At 29.3% G+C, this 21,699-nt stretch overlaps 1 protein-coding gene across 1 annotated transcript in view; it reads left to right on the forward strand.

Annotated features, from left to right (window-relative positions):
* Positions 1-17,464: 17,464 nt before the first annotated feature.
* Positions 17,465-21,699, forward strand: part of LOC21410656 (bZIP transcription factor TGA10) — an 8,390-nt gene continuing 4,155 nt past the window's right edge. Inside the window, exons 1-9 of the mRNA XM_010113096.2 lie at positions 17,465-17,971; positions 18,100-18,212; positions 19,324-19,400; positions 19,565-19,720; positions 19,989-20,057; positions 20,180-20,239; positions 20,390-20,467; positions 20,589-20,661; positions 20,775-21,046. Coding sequence (XP_010111398.1) covers positions 17,703-17,971; positions 18,100-18,212; positions 19,324-19,400; positions 19,565-19,720; positions 19,989-20,057; positions 20,180-20,239; positions 20,390-20,467; positions 20,589-20,661; positions 20,775-21,046 — 1,167 coding nt within the window. The 5' untranslated portion in view covers positions 17,465-17,702. The remainder of the gene's footprint in view (positions 17,972-18,099; positions 18,213-19,323; positions 19,401-19,564; positions 19,721-19,988; positions 20,058-20,179; positions 20,240-20,389; positions 20,468-20,588; positions 20,662-20,774; positions 21,047-21,699) is intronic.

The raw sequence follows: 21,699 nt of genomic DNA on the forward strand, positions 1-21,699 counted from the left end.
TATAAATAAAATAACACGACCTTTTTTATTTTGGTGAAAATATGATAGCATGAGTTGGCATGGCATTTTTAAGTGCTTTTTCTCATGGCATAAATCAATCCAAAGCATTTATGTAAAGAGCCTAAGATTCACATTCAAAAGCGCACTTTGTTTTAATATAGGCCCAAATTGCCTCCCAATGGCCCATTTATGTTTCCTTCATTCTTTAAAAAAAGAAAAAAAAAATTATGAAATGAAAGAACTATTTTTTGAGGCAAGAAAGGAACAGAGAAACTATTGTTTGATCAGGGTGTGCAAAATCATACGTAAATCAATTTTAGGCCCAGTTTCGATTGCTATTCAGCTATTGAAACTTCTGAAGGCACTTTGCATTAAGAACCATGAGTGCTTGGTAAAAAATACACAAAACACTTTGTGTTGGTGTCTTTGCATATACATTCTAAGTTATTTTTGAGCAGTAAAACTTTTGTCTGTGCTTCTAATATTACTATAAGTAAAAATACTGCTGTAACACAAAATTTCCAAACTGGTTTTGGTCAATTCATCATGTCTTTAGTTTAAATAAAGATAATGGAAGAAGTAAGCCTTTCTTGACTTCTGGCCTTTTTCTTCATAAATTGTTTCAACAATGGGAAACGAAATTTGTTTCATCATTGACAAAAACACTTGCAAGAACTATTTGCTGCCACAATTACAAAAGTACCCAACATTTTTTTTTTTTAAAAAGGCAAAGGCAATTGATTTATCTGGTCCCGTTTATATATAAGATAATCATAAAGTTCAATTCTTTTGTAGATAGCATAAGACCAAAAAAAACTTTGCGAGACTCTTTTGTTAACCATATCTTTTGCATTCAATTTTTTTTGTCAAATTTTCTTCACTATTTAGGTCTTAGTCTAATATTACATATATAAAAACATGGGTAGAGTTGAATTCTTTGAAGAAATCTCAATCACCCCAAAATTACTTCTTCATTTCAAAAGACTCGAAATTATTCAAAATGTTCTTCATTAATTCGTCGAATTTTTAATGAAAGTGCCAAAGGTTACAATTTGTAACCTCTTAAAATTTGTGGGCCAAAATGGATAAGGAGCATAAATTAGGGATCAACCCAAAAAGGTTGCCAAGGGAGAACAACAGAGAACAAGAGAGAAGTGGTTATCTGAATTAAATTGGAGGAAGAAGAGCAAAGAATGGAAATGGTCAAAGGCAAAACAGAATTGAAACTCCACATTCAATGTGGTTGACAGCTCAAACAGAAACCCAAGGAATATGCCCCCCACCCCCAAAACCAGATGCGTACTTACTATATTTAGAAACCGAAAAAGTGGAGTTCTAATGGGCCCCACTTGGAAAAACTATGGTCTTTGTTTGGTAGAATGGCCCTCTCCCCTGAACTCAAGGATATCCCCCCAATTCACAACCCAATCCCTTTCCTTTCCACAACTTTTTAAAGAAAATAAAAGAGGAAATTATATTAGAAATACTCATAAATATCAATTAGAGTTTTATGATTTTCTTTTGAAACATATCAATTGGAATTGTTCTGTGAGATTCCTTGCCAGACTTGTCATTTTCCTCTTTTTGTTAAGAGTAGATTCTCTCACCCAGTTACATTGATATATTTGTGTGCACTAACTACATGGACGACTTTTTAATAAGTTATGTTTTATAGTTATTATTCCAATATAGAAATTGAATAATGTGTTATAATAAGAATATACTTTATTACAACAGTTTGATTAATATATGTATGTATGTATATATATATATATGTATGTATATATGTATGTATGGCTCTCCATCCTTTCAAGTTAGGGCATTATGTTGCGTTGAAGGGAGAGAGATTATTTTTACAGTATCTTGCTTTTAAGGACTTGAGTCGTTTAGCATAACAAAATTTGCCTTTTTATGGAAAAAGGATGAAATTCTGAACATGGGGTTTGGAGGGCTGGCTCTCTCTCTATGTACGGTTATATTGCGGCTCTGAAAACAAACTGTTATTGTTTTTCAGTAGTTTCTTGGGACCCAAACACTCCCCTAACGCTTTAGCCGACATGGGAAATGGTGCTATAGTGCAGACACCTCTACTTCAAAACTCAGAACTAGCCCCTTTAAAAAAATAAAAAATAAAAACCTCAGAAGTTTGAACCCTATAAATATTACATTAAAAAAATAAATATTATATTTTAGTGCAGTATATGTTATAGTTTCTTTAAGAATCACTGAGAAGATTTATCAAATAGAAAATTCACATTTTAGTTGCTATATCAATTGGCCAATTTTTTGTTGCTAGCCTGGTGCAATTGGTCAAATTTTGGTAATTACGTTTCCATTTACAATTATAAAAAAAATCAGTAAACAATAAGCGAGGTAATAATAACAAAAGATCAACTAATGCAAAAAAGGAAGTTTGTTGTTTGTTTGGTCTTTTTGAATTTAGAGGCAAGGGAATTACAGCAGTAGACCTCAAACATAAGAGATAAAGTGTGAAATTATTGTTACGATAAGCCTGAAAAAAGTACTAGTCTACCAATCACTGCAATTTAAGGTTCCGTTTATTTCACCGATTTGAGTTTAGAATTTGAGTTTTGTTACAATAAAAAACTCTCAAAAACAGTCATATCTAACTTTTTTGTTACAATATAAAGCTCTCATATAAAATCATATCTCAACTCGAATTAAAAACTCAAACCAGCGAACTAAAGGAACCCTAATTTTGAGTTTTTAGCTGTCCTTTAAACTTCATGTGATTTAACACTTTCGTCCTTAAATAAAAAATACAAAAAGAAAGAAGGTGAAAATGCAAAAAAAAAAAAAAAAGATTTTTTCTAGTGTTTCCTCTTTGGTAAGAACACCGGTGTTTTTTATTTATTAATCGTCGAATCTGTAGTAAATCTGATCAAATGTCAAATTAAATTAAAAAAATAATACAAATCTGACGATTAATAAATTGAAAACACTAGTATTTTTAAAAAATAGAGAATACTAGATAAATTCTAAAAAAAAAAGGAGAAAATGCAAATGTGTATATATATATATATATATATATCTTGCAATTTTATCTAATTCAACTTTTACTTTTTGACTTTTAAATTCAAAAAGTATCTATGTGTTTTTGAAACCATACAAAAGTATTCCTTCATTTAACTTTTTTAATTATTTTTTTTTAAAAATGGTCAAATTATCTTTAAATACCTCATATATTATCTAAATTTATTCTGACTTATACCAGCTTTTAAACAATCCTCTTAAATTTTTTTTTTTTTTTTTTTTTTTTTTTTTTTTTTTAAGTAATGACACTCTTAGATTCAAACATTCAGCAATGTGAAGGAAATTTACACCATCAAGTTGAACAAGTTTCTTTTTCTTTTTTCTTTTTCTTTTTTCTTTTTTCTTTTTTCTTTTTTCTTTTTTCTTTTTTCTTTTTCATTTTAAGAAGAATGTGAAATCTAAAAAAAAAAAAAAAAGATGTAATTTTTTTTATCGAGTTACTTGTACTGGGCAATTTTAGTAAGTTGGTAAATTATGCACCACGTTGAACAATTCTTTTTCAAAGATTTCAAAATGTGCAAAGAGTGCATAGTAAACTAACTCGTTAGAATTGCCTAGTATTACTAACGCGATAGAAAATTTACTTACTTTAAAAAAAAAAAAAAGATTTCACTTTCTTCTTAAAATGAAAAAAAAAAATTATTCACATTGGTGCTGTAAATTTCCTTCACATTACTAAACACATGAATCTAAAAGGGTCACTTAGAAAAATAAAATAAAAATCTAAGAGGAGCGTTTGGAAGCTGGTATAGCCCAAGCACAAACAACATATGAGGGGGTTGTTTTTTTGTAATGAAACTCAAAAAAAGTTTAAACTCGAGTTACAACTTTATTCAAGCTTATATTCTTTTGTAAAATTTGAGTTTGAACTCGAGTTTGGGGCTAAACTAGACTTCAAGTTTCCCCTTCAACTCGAGTTCATAAACTCGAACTCAAGTTAATGAATAGTATTTTTTTATTCTTAAAAATGCCGTAACTTTTTCGTTTTAATTCTAATTGAGATGATTTTTTTTCTATGCATTCACAACGAAAAGATGAATAAAATTCCACCCATATACCCTATTAAAATTTTTCATCACCATTGAGTTTTTATTAAAATACTATCTAAATACAAATTTAAGTTGTGACCCACCCAAACACAAACTCAAATAGATTCTCAATTCAAATCATAACTCAAATGTGCACATCCAAACACAAACTCAAGTTACAACTTCAACTCAAGTTATAACTCAAACTTAAGATCATCACTCAAGTCACTCTAACTCAAAAATGTAAAAGAACAACCCCGAGATATCTCAAGGATAATTTGGCCATTTTTAAAAAAAAATTAAACCAAAAATGTTAAAAGAATGAATATTTTTTTGTTTGGACTGAAAAACACAGGGAATACTTTTTAAATTTAAAAAAATCAAGGGTAAAAGTTGTATTTAAGTATAACCGAAGGAATGACTTGAGATTTTCTCTAAATACAAGTGATAAAATCTTTTACTTTAAATAAGAAATATGATTTTTTGTAGTTGAGACATAATTAATTTAGTCAGAACCTGATCGGTTTAAAGTTGTCAAATGGGCCGGGCCCTCCATGGACGGCCCGGCCCAGCCCAGTTTTGTCCAAGCCTGGATTCGGACCGACCCAGGCCTACGAAAAAGCCCTCCAGGCCGTTCGAATTGTGACCGTTGGGCCCGTAAAGGGCCCAACGATCACAATCCGAAAAAAAAACTCTAAAAATCCCTTATAAATACCCCTTAATCCTAGAATACTGCACTCTTTTTTCCTTCGGTAAGGTTTTGTCCTGATCTCCCCACGGGTTTTACTTGGCTAAGTTTTTAATGAGCCAGTCATTTATGTGTACTTATTCGTATTATCTCAATTCAATAAAATCACATCATTTAGGAGCATATGATGTATTTTTTTTTTTTAAATTAAATTTTACAAAAAAAATTACAAGGGCCAGGGCTAGGGCCTTGGCCCTTATGGACTAGGGTCGCGGGCCTAGACCAGGCCTAAGCATTTCTCCTCAGGCCCGCCCTAGTACGGCCCTGCACTGTGAAGAGCCATGCCAAACACAGCCTAGGCCTGCCACGGGTCTGGGGTCGAACATGCGCACGTTTGACAACTCTAGATCGGTTTACTTGAACTTATTGTATTAAAATATTGAATATTAATTTTGTATAAAAAATTGGAATAAAAATTGATACCTCTAACACTAGTAATTTAAAAATAATCACAAAATTAAAGAATTCAATAATGTTCATACCCTTTATTTGTATTATTATTCTTTTTTAATAATATAAGACGAAATCAAACCTGCAAATCTATCTCAAAGTCTCACCCTGTCCAAATACTAATCGCATTAAGGAAAAACCTTTTTGTCACTTAATCATGAGACTTTCTTTTCCCACTTTAAATAAGTATAGGCAGAGGGGTACGCATTCAATATTAGCCATGTATGAATTTACAAAACGAAATGAAAAGGAAAAAATTGAACTTGATTAGGAAAAGTACTACATATTACATAATACTACTTCATCGGCTAAGCACATTGCAGTGCTATACGACTTTCTCTATATATATGCGTGTGTATACATACATACATATATATATATATATATAGCAAGTTGGCTTAAATAGTTGAAAACCATCATATAATATAGCTAGTCTTTGGCTATATGGTGTTTTTAAACTACTTAAGCTCCTTAGATTCTATTAAATATATATATATATATAATCAGCTATAATTAAGCTCTCCCAATTTGCTTATAATATATTCCATCTAAGAAAAAGAAAAATGATAATGATTCTTGGATATAATTAACTAATTATAAGTGACTGCCCTATCTAGGAGAGGAGTTCCTTGAATGTGTAAAAGTTTATTAATTATCAGAAAATTGTCCCAAACAAGTTATATGTGTGTGTGTATATATATACATATATAAATATATATGGATACAATTATTATATAGATCAGAAGGAATAATAGAATCTGACGGCTGGGGAAGTAGTACTGTTCAACCTCTTGTGTTGGCATGCCACAGCATCTTCTTCATATTACGAGTTTTATGGTGGTGTTGGCCTGTAGCATATAAACCAACAAATAAGAATATGTGATTTTAATGTCTTTAGTTGACCTAAAGTACGATACTTATTGAAAGTCAACCAAAAGAAAAACATTTGTAATGGTTGAATTAGTAGGAATAATATTGTATTTATTTATTCACCATATTGCATTTTAAATGTGAAAATGCTTTGATACATTGAATTTGAACAGGATATTAAGGTAAACCGATGATTAATCTATATATATATATATATATATATATATTTGTAGATGGTATAAACTGCATGTACCAATAACTAGTACGCACGCCATTCGTTCATTTCTTTTATAAAATAAAATAAAATGTTTTTCTTTTTTAAACAAAATTGGTTTTTGTGTAAAAATGGTCATTTTCTATTTGTTAAACGTTATTATTTGAATTAGTGTACTTTTTACCCCTGAAAACTTGATTAATTAATCACACACAAAAGATGGCTTTTGTAAATGTCACAAGAATGAGTGTGTAAGTATCATTTTTTCACGAGAGAAATTCTAACTTCGGTTTAAAATTACACAAATATTTCTGTTTTATGGGAGTATAAACTAAACATATGTTACTATTTGAAGTCTTTCACAAAAAGAAAAAAATGAAATAAGCATGACATATAAGGGGGAGGGGGGGTGGGGGCGGCGGCACAGAAGCTGCTAGATTGAAAAAAAAAAAAAAATGGAAATCTTCCATGTCAACGTTAACATTTTTTTATTTGAAGTGAAAATGTTTAAAATAACAAAAATAAAATTATATAAATAATAAGGTAAAAAGTAGTTGAAGGGCCGGTTTACAGTAATATCTGATTGACCATGTTTATAATTAGGAAAACAAAACCACATAAACAATGATTTGCTATCTCTAATATCGTTTTTTAATCTTTTTGGTTTTGAAGCCAGGACGATCAATACATCAAAAACAATTCACACACCTATTAGACATTAATAGAGCTAGTCTCAATTATTATCTCTAATCATATTTACAAGGATAATACATTATTCAAACTGCTAAAACTAATTGCAAACAAGAACCAAGCCAAGTTCTAGCAATGAGAATCAAAGGCATCCTTTGTTTGTCAAAACAACATATTAATTACAATGTTTTGGCAAACTATTAAGGTAATTAGCGTATCTCGTAGTGGCACCATTGGTATTTGAGTAACAAACTTTGGCACTTACATTCGTAGTCTAATATATCAAGGCAACAACATATTATAAGTCGTTTAAGGGGTAAAAAAAAATGTAACATCCATGACAATTAATTAGGATCGATCAACTCATATCGATTAATTAATCTGCGGATCTCGACAAATTAAAGACCCATGAGTGACGAGATTATTAAAACACACAAATAAATTAACTTGACCAAATTAAGATGTAATATTATTAACTCAACCTCTTAATAATAAGTAGATAAAAGTTATTTCTGGCAGATACAGGGTGTTTGGTATGCGGGAATCAGTAGGAATCATATTCCCAGAAAAGTGATGGATGGTAATATGATTCCTAGGAATAATAAATTACTGTGTTTGGTTCCATACAGGAATTTTTTTCAAATTCCTAGGAATATTACATTACTGTGTTTAGTTGTTCGCATAGAAGAAGATCCATAATAATAATAATATATAATAATAATAATAATAATAATAAAATAATAATAATAATAAATAATAATAACAATAATAATAATAATAATAACAATATTAATAATATTAATAATATTAATAACAATAATAATAATAATAATAATAATAATAATAATAATAATAATAACAATAACAACAACAACAACAACAACAATAATAATAATAATAATAATAATAATAATAACAACAACAACAATAATAATAATAATAATAATAATAATAATAATAATAAGATTTTGAGATTCCTGAGAATTTGAATAACACCATGTTGGGTGGTATTCAAATTACCTTAAAATGAGGGAAAGTGAATCCCATGGTAATCACTTTCCTGAAAATCTAAAAATTATAATTCTTGTACCAAAGATGGTAATATTGTAGATTCTCATTCTCATCCTTAAGATTACTGTATACCAAACGCCCCCTAAGAACAAAGTATATAAAGTTGCAGACTTGCCCCAACTGTAATTCTACATCCATACTCACAATTTGAAAGTCTAGAGTTCAAATTCAGGCCCCTTCCGAGTGAAAAAAAATTATAAAGTAGGAAAAATTTTGTTGAGTATTAGACACGGACGCAATTAAATAAAAAAATTGAATTGCAACCCCTTTCAGTCTAATAATTGATTACTAAGAACTAGTTTTATCCCGATCCAATGTTTGGTGTTACAAAAAGCTTCAGATAAGTAAACCAAAGTTGTGCAAATAATTCCCCATTTGGGATTACATGTCTTATTCAAAATGGTGTATCAATTTATATTTATATTTAAATTCAGAATAATTTCTTCTTTTTGGACTTGTAACCATGTGTCGCTGAATTTGTTTTCCTTTTTTATTTTGTTTCGTTTTGTTTTGTGAGAAAGAGTTATTTTCCCCCACCCAATACAACACCGAACATGAACTTCTTAGGGGTGAGCATCCAATTTAGTCCGATATTTTTCACTATGTCCAATCTTATACTTATTAGACTTACACTTCTGAACTTATATTAGGTTTCACTCCTTCAATTTTTGCCACTAGGTTTTATTCTTGTATTTCACGCCATTTTATTTAAATTTCCACCTCTACATATCGACGTGTGATAACTTTCACCCACAAGCTAACATAAATGAAAAGGTTATTACACTTTCGATTATTCTAAAATTCAGAGAGAATACTGTTAGTTTCAATTTTAAAATCTCAGTAAAAAATAAAAATAAAAATTATCCATAGATTTATATACGAAAATAACATAAAACAAGTAGCTTTTGGAGTCGGGAACCAGAAGTGATGAGTTTTAAAAAGTACTCTCAAACAGGATACATAATCCAATCTATCAGAATCAAATTAATTGAGCTTTTAAGCAATAACTTTATACAATCATTTATGCTTATTCTAAGCTTAGCTAGAAAGTCAGAGACACGTGTGGCAATTATATCTAACCAAATAATTTTAAGGTTACAAAATTGCCATGAGTAAATTACGGATGACGGCACCTTCAGTTCTAAATTAGGATTCACATTTTCTTGGGTTTAATGTCGTTTTCAAGTTGGAAATGCCGACTCAGCCAAAGGTGAAGGAGTTGTTGGAAACCCTAGCTACTTGAATGGGCAAGAGCAAAGAAGAAGACCCAATAAACCGTATCACTTATATTAATGATATAATTATTTTACTTTGTGGATGTGTTTTGATATACCTAATCCATGTAATTTGTTTCTTTCTCTTTATTTATTTATTTATTTTTTTTTTGAGGAAATCAAATTGCCTGTTTGAATCAGGAGGGATGAATTTTTATTTTATTTTTTCTGTAGCAAGAAAGAACCAAAGACATTAAAGAAAATTACTCAAATATATCCCATTATTATATACTTTATGGTTTTATGTTTCTCCACCTGCCTTTATATACCAATAGTTTAAATTCAGCAAAAATTTCCTTGATAATGACAGTCCACATATAGAAACAAGTTTTTCAACTAACATATACTTGTACATATACGCAAATAACACTAAACTATGGATAACTATAATAATACAATATATATACATATATATTGTGTAAAGAGCCATATACATACACACATGACACATACTTACATACATACATATATAGTACAAACATATATATATTTATATATATTATAGTTCTTTTGTAGATAATTTTGTTGCAATTTCTAACTTTTTTGGGAAGGGAATATATATTGACAGCACAATCGAATTATCATATATACTAATTGTTCGTTTGGGAATAGTTCTTGCATTTATTTCTTAATTATTGCTTGGATAGTACATAAGAAAAAAAAACTTTTTTTGTTTAAATTTACCTATTTGAATAAATAAATCAAAAGCTCTTATTATTATATAAAAGTAATGTCATACAATAATATTAGGGACCTTATATGGTACGCCAACATATCGGTAGGTCGGGTTTTTTAACTGTTAGATCTATATAAAATCACGTAAAAATAAAAAAGTACGCATATCTAACGAATAGAAAAACCTGACTTACCGGTACACTGGCATACTAAAGAATCTCCCTTTTCATAGAATTTTTAGATTAAACGTTAAAAATATGGGTGATTTTCTAGTACGTCGGTGTACTGATAGGTCAGATTTTTCTAACCGTTAGATTTGCATATTTTTTTTACTTTTATGTGATTTTATGTTGATCCAACAGTTAAAAAACTTAGCCTATCGATATGTTAGCGTACCAAAAAAGATCCCTAAAATATAAATGAAATAACTTTTCACAAATTCTTTTTTCATAAACTCCAAGGAGTTAGCTTGTTTAAAAAAGAGTTTACAAAAACCTAAAACTTCGCTAATTAAATTGAATATTTATGGAGAAAAATTATTCCATACTTGAAAGGGGCCAGTTCATATGTGTGTACTAATTAAGATTTTGATGATTATATATCATCCTCTTACGATTATTTTTCTTCTTTAATATGGATCACGCACAAATTATAAGATTGTGATTTTCTCTAAAGTACATATATGAAAAATTATCATGGCTCTATAAAAAGGGACCTTTTTCGGTACGCCAACATATATGTAGATTAAGTTTTATGTCGGTCATATCTGCATAAAATCACGTAAAAATTAAAAAGTCTAATGGTTAAAAAAACCTGACCTACCGGTACGCCAGGTATACCAGAGAATCTCCCCTATAAAAAAAACTATCCCCTCAAAAAAAAAACAAAGAAGAAAAAGAAAAAAAAAGATTTTCTAGTACGCTAGTGTACCGCTATATCAGGTTTTTCTAATAATTATATATGCATACTTTTTGACTTTTATAAGATTTTATCCATATCTAACAGTTAAAAATTCTAACCTATTGGTATGTTGACATACCAGAAAAGGTGAAAAGAAAATAAAAAAGAAAGACCTTGACATGAGTGATACAAATTTTTTAAATGTGGTAGGTGAGAAAAACATGCTGCATGCAGTCTCCCTAAGAAATTCATGTTGTATATGCTATAGACTCTCAAGAGTACTGTTCTTTAGGCATACATAAAATCAAGTATAGACTGTTTTGTTTAGCCAAAAGAAAAGAAAAAAAAAAGAAAGAAAAAAAAATAAAAAATATAACCACACAGTGTGTTAAAATTCTCTTGATAACTTCATAATCACATGATCTCATCTACCAAATGAGTGGACTTTCTTAGATCATTGTCTTGACTTCAAAATAGCATTGGCTTGTTTTTTCGGTAGTTAACATTAGCTTGTTTGTGTTGTGTCCTATATGGACCAGCCCTTCTATAACGTTGACGATCGATGAATTAAAAAAAAAAAAAAAGAATCCAACGTTAGAGTTTCTGCCACCTGGAATTTTCCATTTATATACATAGGGAATTTCATTAATGTGATTTGTATATTATTATATAAGGGTTTAAAAAAAAACATAAAAACCGATGAAAAAGCTAAAACACAATGCTCCCGTTTGCGTAAACATACTTTTGTGAAACTCACTTTTTGATTAAAAATTAACACCATTAAAGTCGTTTTTGTCGGGAAAAAAAAACTCTCGTACAAATATTGGAACATTGTCATTTCATGGCAAACATCTCAAAGGCTTTGGGGGCTATAATAAACACAAATTAAAATTAGGATTATTATTACTGATGCCTTTTGAATTTTAGAGTCATTCTCAGTTTGCTTTTTAAACTTTAAAAAATCTCATTTTTCTCATGTTTTCACTTGACCCATTTTATTGTAATTCCTGCTAAAAAAAACATACAGAAAAAAGAGAATAATGTAGTCACGTGGTTTTCCTATTTGGATTTCTATTGAAAAGAAACAGATAAAAATCACATGATCACATTTAACCCCTTCTTTTTCCGTCTATTTTTAACATAAATGACAATAAAAAAGTGTTAAATGAGAACACAATTCAAAGTTCATGAGGTAAAGTGAGAGTTTTTAAAATTTAGAGAGTAAATTAAGAATGACCCTAAAGTTCAGGGGTACTAATGAGAATAATCCTTAAAGTTAAGCACTGTAACACCACTTTAAGCAAATAAGTGTAATTATGAAAATTATAGAGAAGATAAATTAGAATATTTGAAATAAAATTATTTAGCTTATGATTTAATTTGTCACTAGCCTATACGAATATACGATATGTCATGTTAAGTTTCATCTAGTAGGTGATCACGACAAGGTTCGATGTGCAATGGTGAATAAACAACATAAAAGCCAATGAAAAAGCTAAAACACAACGCACTTCCGTTTGCGTAAAGTTACTTTTGTGAAACTCACTGTTTGATTCAAAATTAACACCATTAAAGTCATTTTTGTTGAAAAAAAAAAATCCAATGTCGTACAAATATTGAAACATTGTCATTTGATGGCAAACATTTCAATTTCAAGGCTTAATTTGGGGGCTATAATAAACACAAATTAAAGTTAAGTCCTGACACTATTTTAAGCAAATAAGCGTAATTATAAAAATTATAAAAAAAGAAAAGTTAGAATATTTGAAATAAAATTATTAGTTTATGATTTGTTGTCACTAGCCTATATGATATGTCATGTTAAGTTTCATTTAAGAGGTGATCCCGACGAGATTTGATGTGCTGTGGTGAATTGAAAACTTTATAATTTTAAATATTTTTATAAAAAAATTTAATTCACTAAAAAATTTTAAATTGTGATTACTATAATATATTATATTATGTTATCTCATAAATACATATACATATATATATATATATATATATATATTTATATATATATATAGTGTTGAAGCTTCAGAAGTGGCTTCTTTAAAAAGTGTTTTTTCATAAATTTTCCCGAATTGCTGTGGTGTAATTTGCAAGTTGTTTGTGATGCTGTGAAGTGTGAAACTGCCTGCTTTTACCTTAAGCAGCTAACTCAAAATTATATCTATAGTCTTTTGAAATAATTTATTCCAACTAGAGCTTAGAATTCATTAGATATTTCACAAAAACTTTTTATTTTTGAGAAATATGCAGAAAATGTACGGGTACTTCTAAGTTTGAAATATTACCAATAATATGTCTTAATTCTTGCAAAGCCATATATTTATATATTATATGCAAACAGCCCCTAACGCTTTTCCCTTTTTTTATTACGCACAAATACAAATATTTATTATTGTTGTTTTTTGTTTTTGCTATTAAGCGTACAATATTATATTTGTTTGTGATTTTGTTTCCTAGTTCTTGCGGTTAGCAGACAGTCCTTATTTTCGGAGTCGTTGGAAAGTTAAAAAAAATCGCGGGAAAGGTGGGGGGCCGGTCCTCTATGGTCCCACACAGAACCCCTGATGAGACTCTGCGGCTTTCTAAATCTGGACCGTTCATTGATCGGAAAACATGAACAGAACTCAATCTGAGCACGTGTCTCATAGTCAACGCCCCTGCTTGCTTCCTTGGTTGACAGCTGCCTCTATAGCAACTAGTAACCAAATAAATACAAGCATGAAAAAAGCTAATAAATAAATAATACAAGCAAAAAAAAAAGCTAATAAATAAATAATACAAGCAAAAAAAAAAGTTAATAAATAAATAATAGTGGGAATAAGACTTCCCACAGGGCAATATGCTAGAATGACTTTCCAACAAAGTGAAATTAGCAAAATGACCTTCTATTTTTTATAAAGAAAGACATTTACTCATTCTTTATAAAATAAAGTCATTTTGTAAATAAAAATTTTTGAGAAGTTATTTTACTAATAAAACTTTTCAAAAGAGTTATTTTCACAAAGACCTCCTTGCCACAAATAACAAATGATGGCAATAATTAATGGTATAAAAAATAACTAGGAAGTCCATTTTGACAATATTACCCTTGATAAGATACCATAACGGCAACTGAAGCTGCCAATAAAATTCCAGTCCAATTTGATCACGAGATACTTCATGAGTTAAAATACTGTATAGTGTATAGCATTAATTTATGAATCTTTGTAAGCAAAAGAATTTTAAATTTACATATAATGTTTGTCCAAAAAAGGAAAACGCTTTATCAATGTTTTTGTAATTATTTTTGAGATAAATCAATTTAGTACCCTATGTTATAGTGAGACATGCTTTTGGTATCATGTATTTTTAATAATATTAAAACGATATTTTGACGTTTTTAAAAACATCTTTTCGGTACCCTGAAGTTGATTTTTGAGACACATAATGTCCAAACTATCCTTTTGATTAATTAGATAGAAATCAATATCTTTTTTCTAAAAAAATATGAAAATATTTTAAAATAATAAAATATTTAAAAGAAAACAACAAAACAAAAAAGTTCATGATTTTTTTCCTAGATTTATTAGTTTTTAGTTAATTAAATAGAAAGGAATTAAGGTCATTTTATGTCTTAAAAATTAGTTTTAGGGTACCAAGAAATTATTTTTAAAAACGTCAAGGTACCCTTTTAATATTATTAAAAATATAGGATATTAAGAGCATATTTCATTATAACACTGGGTATCAAAATGATTTTATCCCTTTATTTTTTTATGTCATAGTCCCAGTAACAATAACATGTGTGTTAGACCCATTTCTGTAAGTTTACATAAAAACCCTATTTCTGATATAGCAGTAGTAACAATAACTACAACAGCAGCACAACAATAACAACAATAATAATAAAAGGTGGATCGGCCAATAAGGTCTCGTTCTTTTTATGGATTTATATCGAAAATTTGAGTTGAAAAGAAAATTTTTATAAAAAAAAATATTATAAAAAAGTTAAATTGTGATTCAAATTGTTAAAAGAACGTGCCTAGCTAATTTATTTTTAGTGGGATATTTTTGTAGTCTATATCTCTATTTTCTTTTTACATATTTTCCATCCCTTTTTATCTTTCCTCAAATTAATATATACCAAGTAATTTTAACTAAATTTTAAAATCTGGGCCCTAACAAAAATATGAACTTCAGAAATATTGTAGTTAAGTGTTGATTTAATTAAATCAGGTTCTTAATTTGGAACAATGAGGATATACTAAAAACTTATGTCTAAGTACTAGACATAGATGAAACTTTTTAGTAAAAATTATCATGTAATCTAATTTTAAACTAGAGGATTTCAGTGAAGTAAAATGAGAGTTCAAATGAAAATTAATAACATTGTCGGCAAAAGCTAATTTTTGTGGGGGAATTCTGACATTGATTATAATGATATTAATAATTAATGATAAACAAACAAACAACAACAACAATAGTAATAATGCTAATTATATATATGATAAACAACAACTTGCTTCTCTTCTTAATAAAAGAAATGTCGTTACAATGTATAAATAGTTGAAGAGAGACTAAACTGAGAGACTAAAGCATATATATATATATATATATATATAATGTATGTGTGTGTATATAGATACATATATTCTAGAGTTTATGCTCTAAGTTTTTTTATTGAGTTCAATAGTGCTCTTTGGTTTTTATTACATTTGTGTGATCCGATGTGAATTCAGACCCAACGAATATTCTCAGACATTTTTGGATAGAAGTTATTTTCTTCGTACTCAATGTGATAATTTGCGCCAAAAGAATAATTTTGTGCAGCAAAAAACACTTGAGATCAGCATATATGTAGTTAATTTGGTTAATTAACACAGCGATCGAACAACTAATTTTAATTTGTACATGTCAGTTTTAATTTGTAGATTCTGAGTTTCTTTAAATATTAGATTAATGCAAAGATTAGTATTAATAGTAGTATTTAAATTGTTAGATGTTAATTAAGTCAATCAACAAGTATTACTTTGGATGTTGATTATCAAAAAACAAGTACATGTATATTTTGATGTTCGATAAGTAGTTGTATAGAGTCAGTTTGATGTTATTGTGACTTTTGGTAAGATGATTGGGAGAAGCTAAAATGGAGAACATTTTGGGTTAAAATTTTTTCTCCATGTGGAAAAGAAGAAAGATTATCGTATAAATTCATCTCCATGGCAATTTGAGGACTGAAAAGTTGTCAATAAATCAAAACTACTTCGTTTTTTCCATTAAAATAAAAAAGTATTCTTGTTGACACATATCTCCATCCAAATATTGATTTTACGAGTAATACATACATATATATATATATATATAGTGTGTGTGGTAATTACATGCATTATTGTGAAATGACGTCTGCTTTTATTGTTTATAATTCTTGGAGACTTTCAAGTATTATGCCCTTTTTCTTAATCTTATTGGAATTAATATATGATAAAGTTATTTTAATAGCATTTCTGATAATTCATTTATTATATTCAGCAAACTAAATATGCTTAGAATATAACTCCTGTTTTCAAGACGCAAATCTAGTCTACAAAATTTGGCTTTAATCTTTTTCCCTTGAACGGCATCCATCAATACATTCAAATAATGAAAATGCTTCTAACACTATAATTTAATTCAAAACCGTTTTATTTACTAGAATTTTATTTGAAGGTGTTATATATATTACGGCGAGAGACCAAACCTTTTTTTTTTTATTTGGAAAAGTTTTTCAAAAGCAATAATCTATCGTTTTTATGAAAAGTAATAGAAAGAATAAAATTTTGTTGGTGTCCTTCCTATTAGAAAGAGAGTAATTATCTTAAACATTTTAACTAAGGAGCTAAAGTGTTGACAAATTGACAATATGGTAACAATATTCACAAATAAATTAACTTTGGTCCACATTATTTAATAAAATTCTCTCCACAATTTTATTTTTTTTTTCCACATGGGAAAAAGAAAAAAAGCAAAACACAGCCGCCTCAGATATCTACGTGTAAGTTTGCATGAAAATGTCAATAGTAGAGTTTCAAACCAACCAAGGCAGTTTTGTCATTTCAGCCTCAATAGAAAAGAGGCTTGGACAAGGAAGCTATATATGTGCGTGTGTGTGTGTGTCTATATATATATAAAATATTACAACATATACTTACAAATACTGCCCATAAGGACTGGTTTTTCCTTATTTGTGGTTTTCCAATTAAAACAAAAACCAGTTTGTTTTTTTTTTTTTTTTATTTGTTTTATTCCAAGTCTTCTCTTTAAAAAAAAAAAAAAAAAAAAAAAAAAATTCATAGGAGAGAGAAAGTTAAAGCGGATATCTTGTTCTTGTAGAACCGCTTTATCTGAATATATTTTCGGTTTGCAAGAAGTCGTCTACTTCTTTAGAGAGAGAGAGAGAGAGAGAGAGAGCTAAAAGATAGAAAAGCTTAATCTCTTTTGTTCTCTTGTATTCAATTCAATTTCTTTTCTTCTTCTTCTTCTTCCTTCTTCTTCTTTTATTTCTCTCTTTTCTCTCTGTCAAACGCAATTCTCATATCTTTATAACCGACCTTTTTACCTCTCTCTCTCTCTAGAATAACTTTTTGTCTCACTCTCTCTCTTTCTCTCTCTTGATGAATATGGGGCTGCTCAGAAGAGAATACCAACACGATCTTGTTCGAAGAAGGAGAAGATAAAAACAAAAGGCGGTTTCGCCATTAATGGGGTTTTCAAGAGGTTTTAAAGACGAAAAAGTAGACAACCACCAACAACAACGACACCAAGACCTGGAAACGAAGCTTTTAGGAACTCCTTTCATGGCTTCCTCCATTAAAGGAATCAACAACGTCCAAACAAGCCCTTTAGCTCTCGAACAACATCCTCATCATCATCATCAACAACAAACACAAGCTGATCATCATCATCAGATTCCTTACGGAATGAATATTAATCAGTCGTCATCTTCCTCTTCCAATATTGGAAACTTCATGTAATTATTATTACTTATAATATATTTATATCTATGTTCTTTAGCAAATTCTTAACTATATTTATATTACTATTTTCTCTTCTTCAATTGATTAATGATAGATATATATTTGTGTATGATGTAATTAGAAGCAAAGATAGTTCTAGTACTGGAGCTTACGATTTGGGAGAGTTAGATCAAGCGCTTTTCCTTTATCTCGATGGACAAGATCACCCTTCTAATCATGTTCAAGATCAAAGATGTAAGTTTTTAATTTCTTCTTCTTCTTCTTCTTTTCTTCTTCTTCTTCTTCTTTTCTTCTTCTTCTTCTTCTTCTTCTGATGATGATGATAATCAATTAATATAATTTTCCAAGTTTTATATTTTTGAAGAAAATAATCACGAGGTAATATATTGTTTCTTATTTTTATAATTTATTTTGGATTAATTTTCTTCTTCTTCTTCTGATGATGATGATGATGATAATCAATTAATATAATTTTCCAAGTTTTATATTTTTGAAGAAAATAATCACGAGGTAATATATTGTTTATTACTTTTATAATTTATTTTGGATTAATTTGCTTGTTTCTGTGATAATAAAACGGGAGATTCTATTCCAAAACTGTTGTTTGGGGACGGTCACACGGGAAAAGCATGTTCAACACTCAACATATCAAAATCTGCTGCACAGTACTTTTGCTTTGACTGGATCCTTACAGGAAAAAAATTAAAATGTAAACAAATTAAAAAAAAAAAGGAATTTTCAAATAAACTCTCAAGTTTCGAGGTGGGCTTTGTCCCTCTCTTTTGAATTTCGTTGCGCTTTTTTTTTTTTTTTTTTTTTTTTTTTTTTTGTATTTTTTTTTTTTTTTTTTTTTTTTTTTTAATTTGGAACTTGGGACCGTGACAAATATATGTAACAAAAAAAATAACCAAAACGATCATCATGAATTCCTTGCTTATCTTTTCCACGCAAAATATGATTGTACTGCATAAAAAAGGGTACGATATTTTGATATTTGGAGGTATGGGTCTCTCTCTCTTCATCTCTGTGACATTTCTCTCATTTCCGTTGGGATTATATGGCAGATTCCCACAAATGTAACCGAAGGAAAAAAAAGAGCTTTAATCTGATGAGCAATAGTACAATTTTGTGCGCACAAATCATTATCTGCTACTTCATAAATTGTCTAGTTGTCTGTGTTTCCTCTCACTTATGTCCCTATATTCCTTTAATCATTAGTTTTTCAGAAACTGGCTATAGAGTATATAACCTATAGCTAGGAATAATCTTTTTCTTTTCTCTTTTTTTTTTTCCATAATAAGAGGAATATTAATAATTATTATAACGCTTAAAATGGGTACTGCAGATAACACTGGAATGAGGCCTCCCACTTTGAACATTTTCCCATCTCAGCCTATGCACGTAGAGCCCTCATCAACAAAGGTATGCATAGTACAATTTATGTCATCTTATACATACATACATACACACACATATATATATATATAATATATCTGCTCCAAAACTCACTTTTTGTTGCATTATTAGTTACATAATTTCTTTACAATATTAATCTTAAAATGGGCTTGCTTTGTGATTTGGTGTAGGCTAGTACAGGATTAGTTTCTCCGGGCAATATCAGTAGTGGATCAAAGAGACCATCAGAGCCGTCCAATATGGAGTTGGCCAACAATACTACCCGCAATGATACTACTGCTGCTGCTTCTTCCGTGCCTGAACCTGCAGTCAATAAGGCTATCAAGGTACTTCAAATTTAGCTTATATATATATATATACACGTGTGTGTGTATATATATATATTTATTATATATAGTTAGGAACAGATAATTAAATATCAAGTCTATTTTGCTTATAAGTTATGTATAACTTCTGTAGCTTTGTTGACATTAATTTTCTTATTATATAGCATTAGAAAATGAAAATCTAAACTATATATATGTGATCTGACTTTCTATAGATGTATTAAATGATTAATTAATTGTTTGTTTTAATCTGAATATTGTTGCCCAGCGAGAGGGTAACCGTAAAGGTCCCACGTCTAGTTCAGAGCAGGAAGGACCAAAAACTCCTGATCCTAAGGTGATACATATATATATATATATATATATGTATATGTAGATCAATCGCTTTTATTAGTAATAGTCTTTTAATGATGTGATTATAACTCATTTGACGTGTGTTGGATAATTCTTTGCCAACAGACGTTAAGAAGGCTTGCTCAGAATAGGGAGGCAGCCAGGAAAAGCAGGCTTAGAAAAAAGGTCAGACCATATAATTAACAATATAACTCCCGTTTTTTATTTTTTTTATTTTTAATCTCCATTACCAACAAACAAGTTATATATAAATATAAATATATAAATGTAATATATTAAATGGTCTCATATTCTTACGTTTTATATTATTTACAGGCATATGTTCAGCAGTTAGAGTCAAGTAGGATTAAACTTACACAGCTGGAGCAAGAGCTACAAAGAGCTAGAGCTCAGGTGAGATTATACAAGACTAATCACCAATTACCGCTTATAAAATATCATTAAAGCTTCTTCATCTTTAAACTTTATTTATAATTAATTGATCAATACATTGTAATTATTAATTATAATCTAGGGGATGTTTTTTGGTGGAGCACTCTTAGGAGGAGAACAAGGCATTCCTATTGGTATAAGCAACATTAGCTCAGGTAATTTCTTTCTCTCATTTATTTATTTATTTGAACTTTTCACCTACATACTTAAAAGTTAAAATAGAACCTTGCAAAAACCAAATTTTTCATTTTTCTTTTGTTGTGTGTAGACGCTGCCGTTTTTGACGTGGAATATGCGAGATGGCTAGAGGAGAACCACCGCATGATGTGCGAGCTCCGGGCGGCGGTGCACGAACATTTGCCGGAGAACGAGCTCCGGATGTTTGTGGACAATTGCTTGGCTCACTACGACCAAATGTTGAGCCTCAAGAGCATGGTGGCGAAAACAGACGTCTTTCATATCGTCTCCGGCATGTGGAAGACTCCGGCCGAGCGTTGCTTCATGTGGATTGGTGGATTCCGCCCTTCTGAGCTCATCAAGGTCAATGATATTCTTAACTCATCATTATTAATTTAGTACTATTTTATCATCGGATTAAAATTGTTTTTAAGTTTCCGTAATGTAGAAATATTGTTCTTTAGGACATTTCTGAATACATGCAAATAAGTACAACACTAAATCATGTGACTAAAAAGAAATGACAAAAGAATACTTGAACTACAGCTGAGCCACTGTAAAACTTTGTTAGGGTAATTAAATTTTTTTTTTCTGATTTAGTTATTTTCCATATATAGGGGGCTTAAATTATTGTGTCTTTTTTTCAATTTGAAAAAACTCTTAAAAAAACCGCGTTTGGCAACAAATTAACCAGTTTTTAGATTGTCAATCTCACTACAATATTTCTCAAAACTCCCATGTATACGAAAATTTGAAAAGTAATCACCAAAAGACATTCTCAGTTTTCCTTTCTTTTTTTTTTTTTGAACTAATCTTCGAATTCTTGTGATTTTGTCTCTCAATTTTTACACTAACACATAATACTATAATATCGTCACCAAATACTATAACATAATGATCCCACTTATATCCTTTATATTACTTCATATTCGAGGAAATAATTACCTTTTCTCATAGATGGTTTTTTTTTTTTTTTTTTTAAAAAAAACTTTTTTTTTTTTTTTTTTTTATTTTTT

Source organism: Morus notabilis, unplaced genomic scaffold (assembly GCF_000414095.1).
Source record: "Morus notabilis unplaced genomic scaffold, ASM41409v2 Scaffold78, whole genome shotgun sequence".
In the NCBI taxonomy this organism is placed as follows: domain Eukaryota; kingdom Viridiplantae; phylum Streptophyta; class Magnoliopsida; order Rosales; family Moraceae; genus Morus; species Morus notabilis.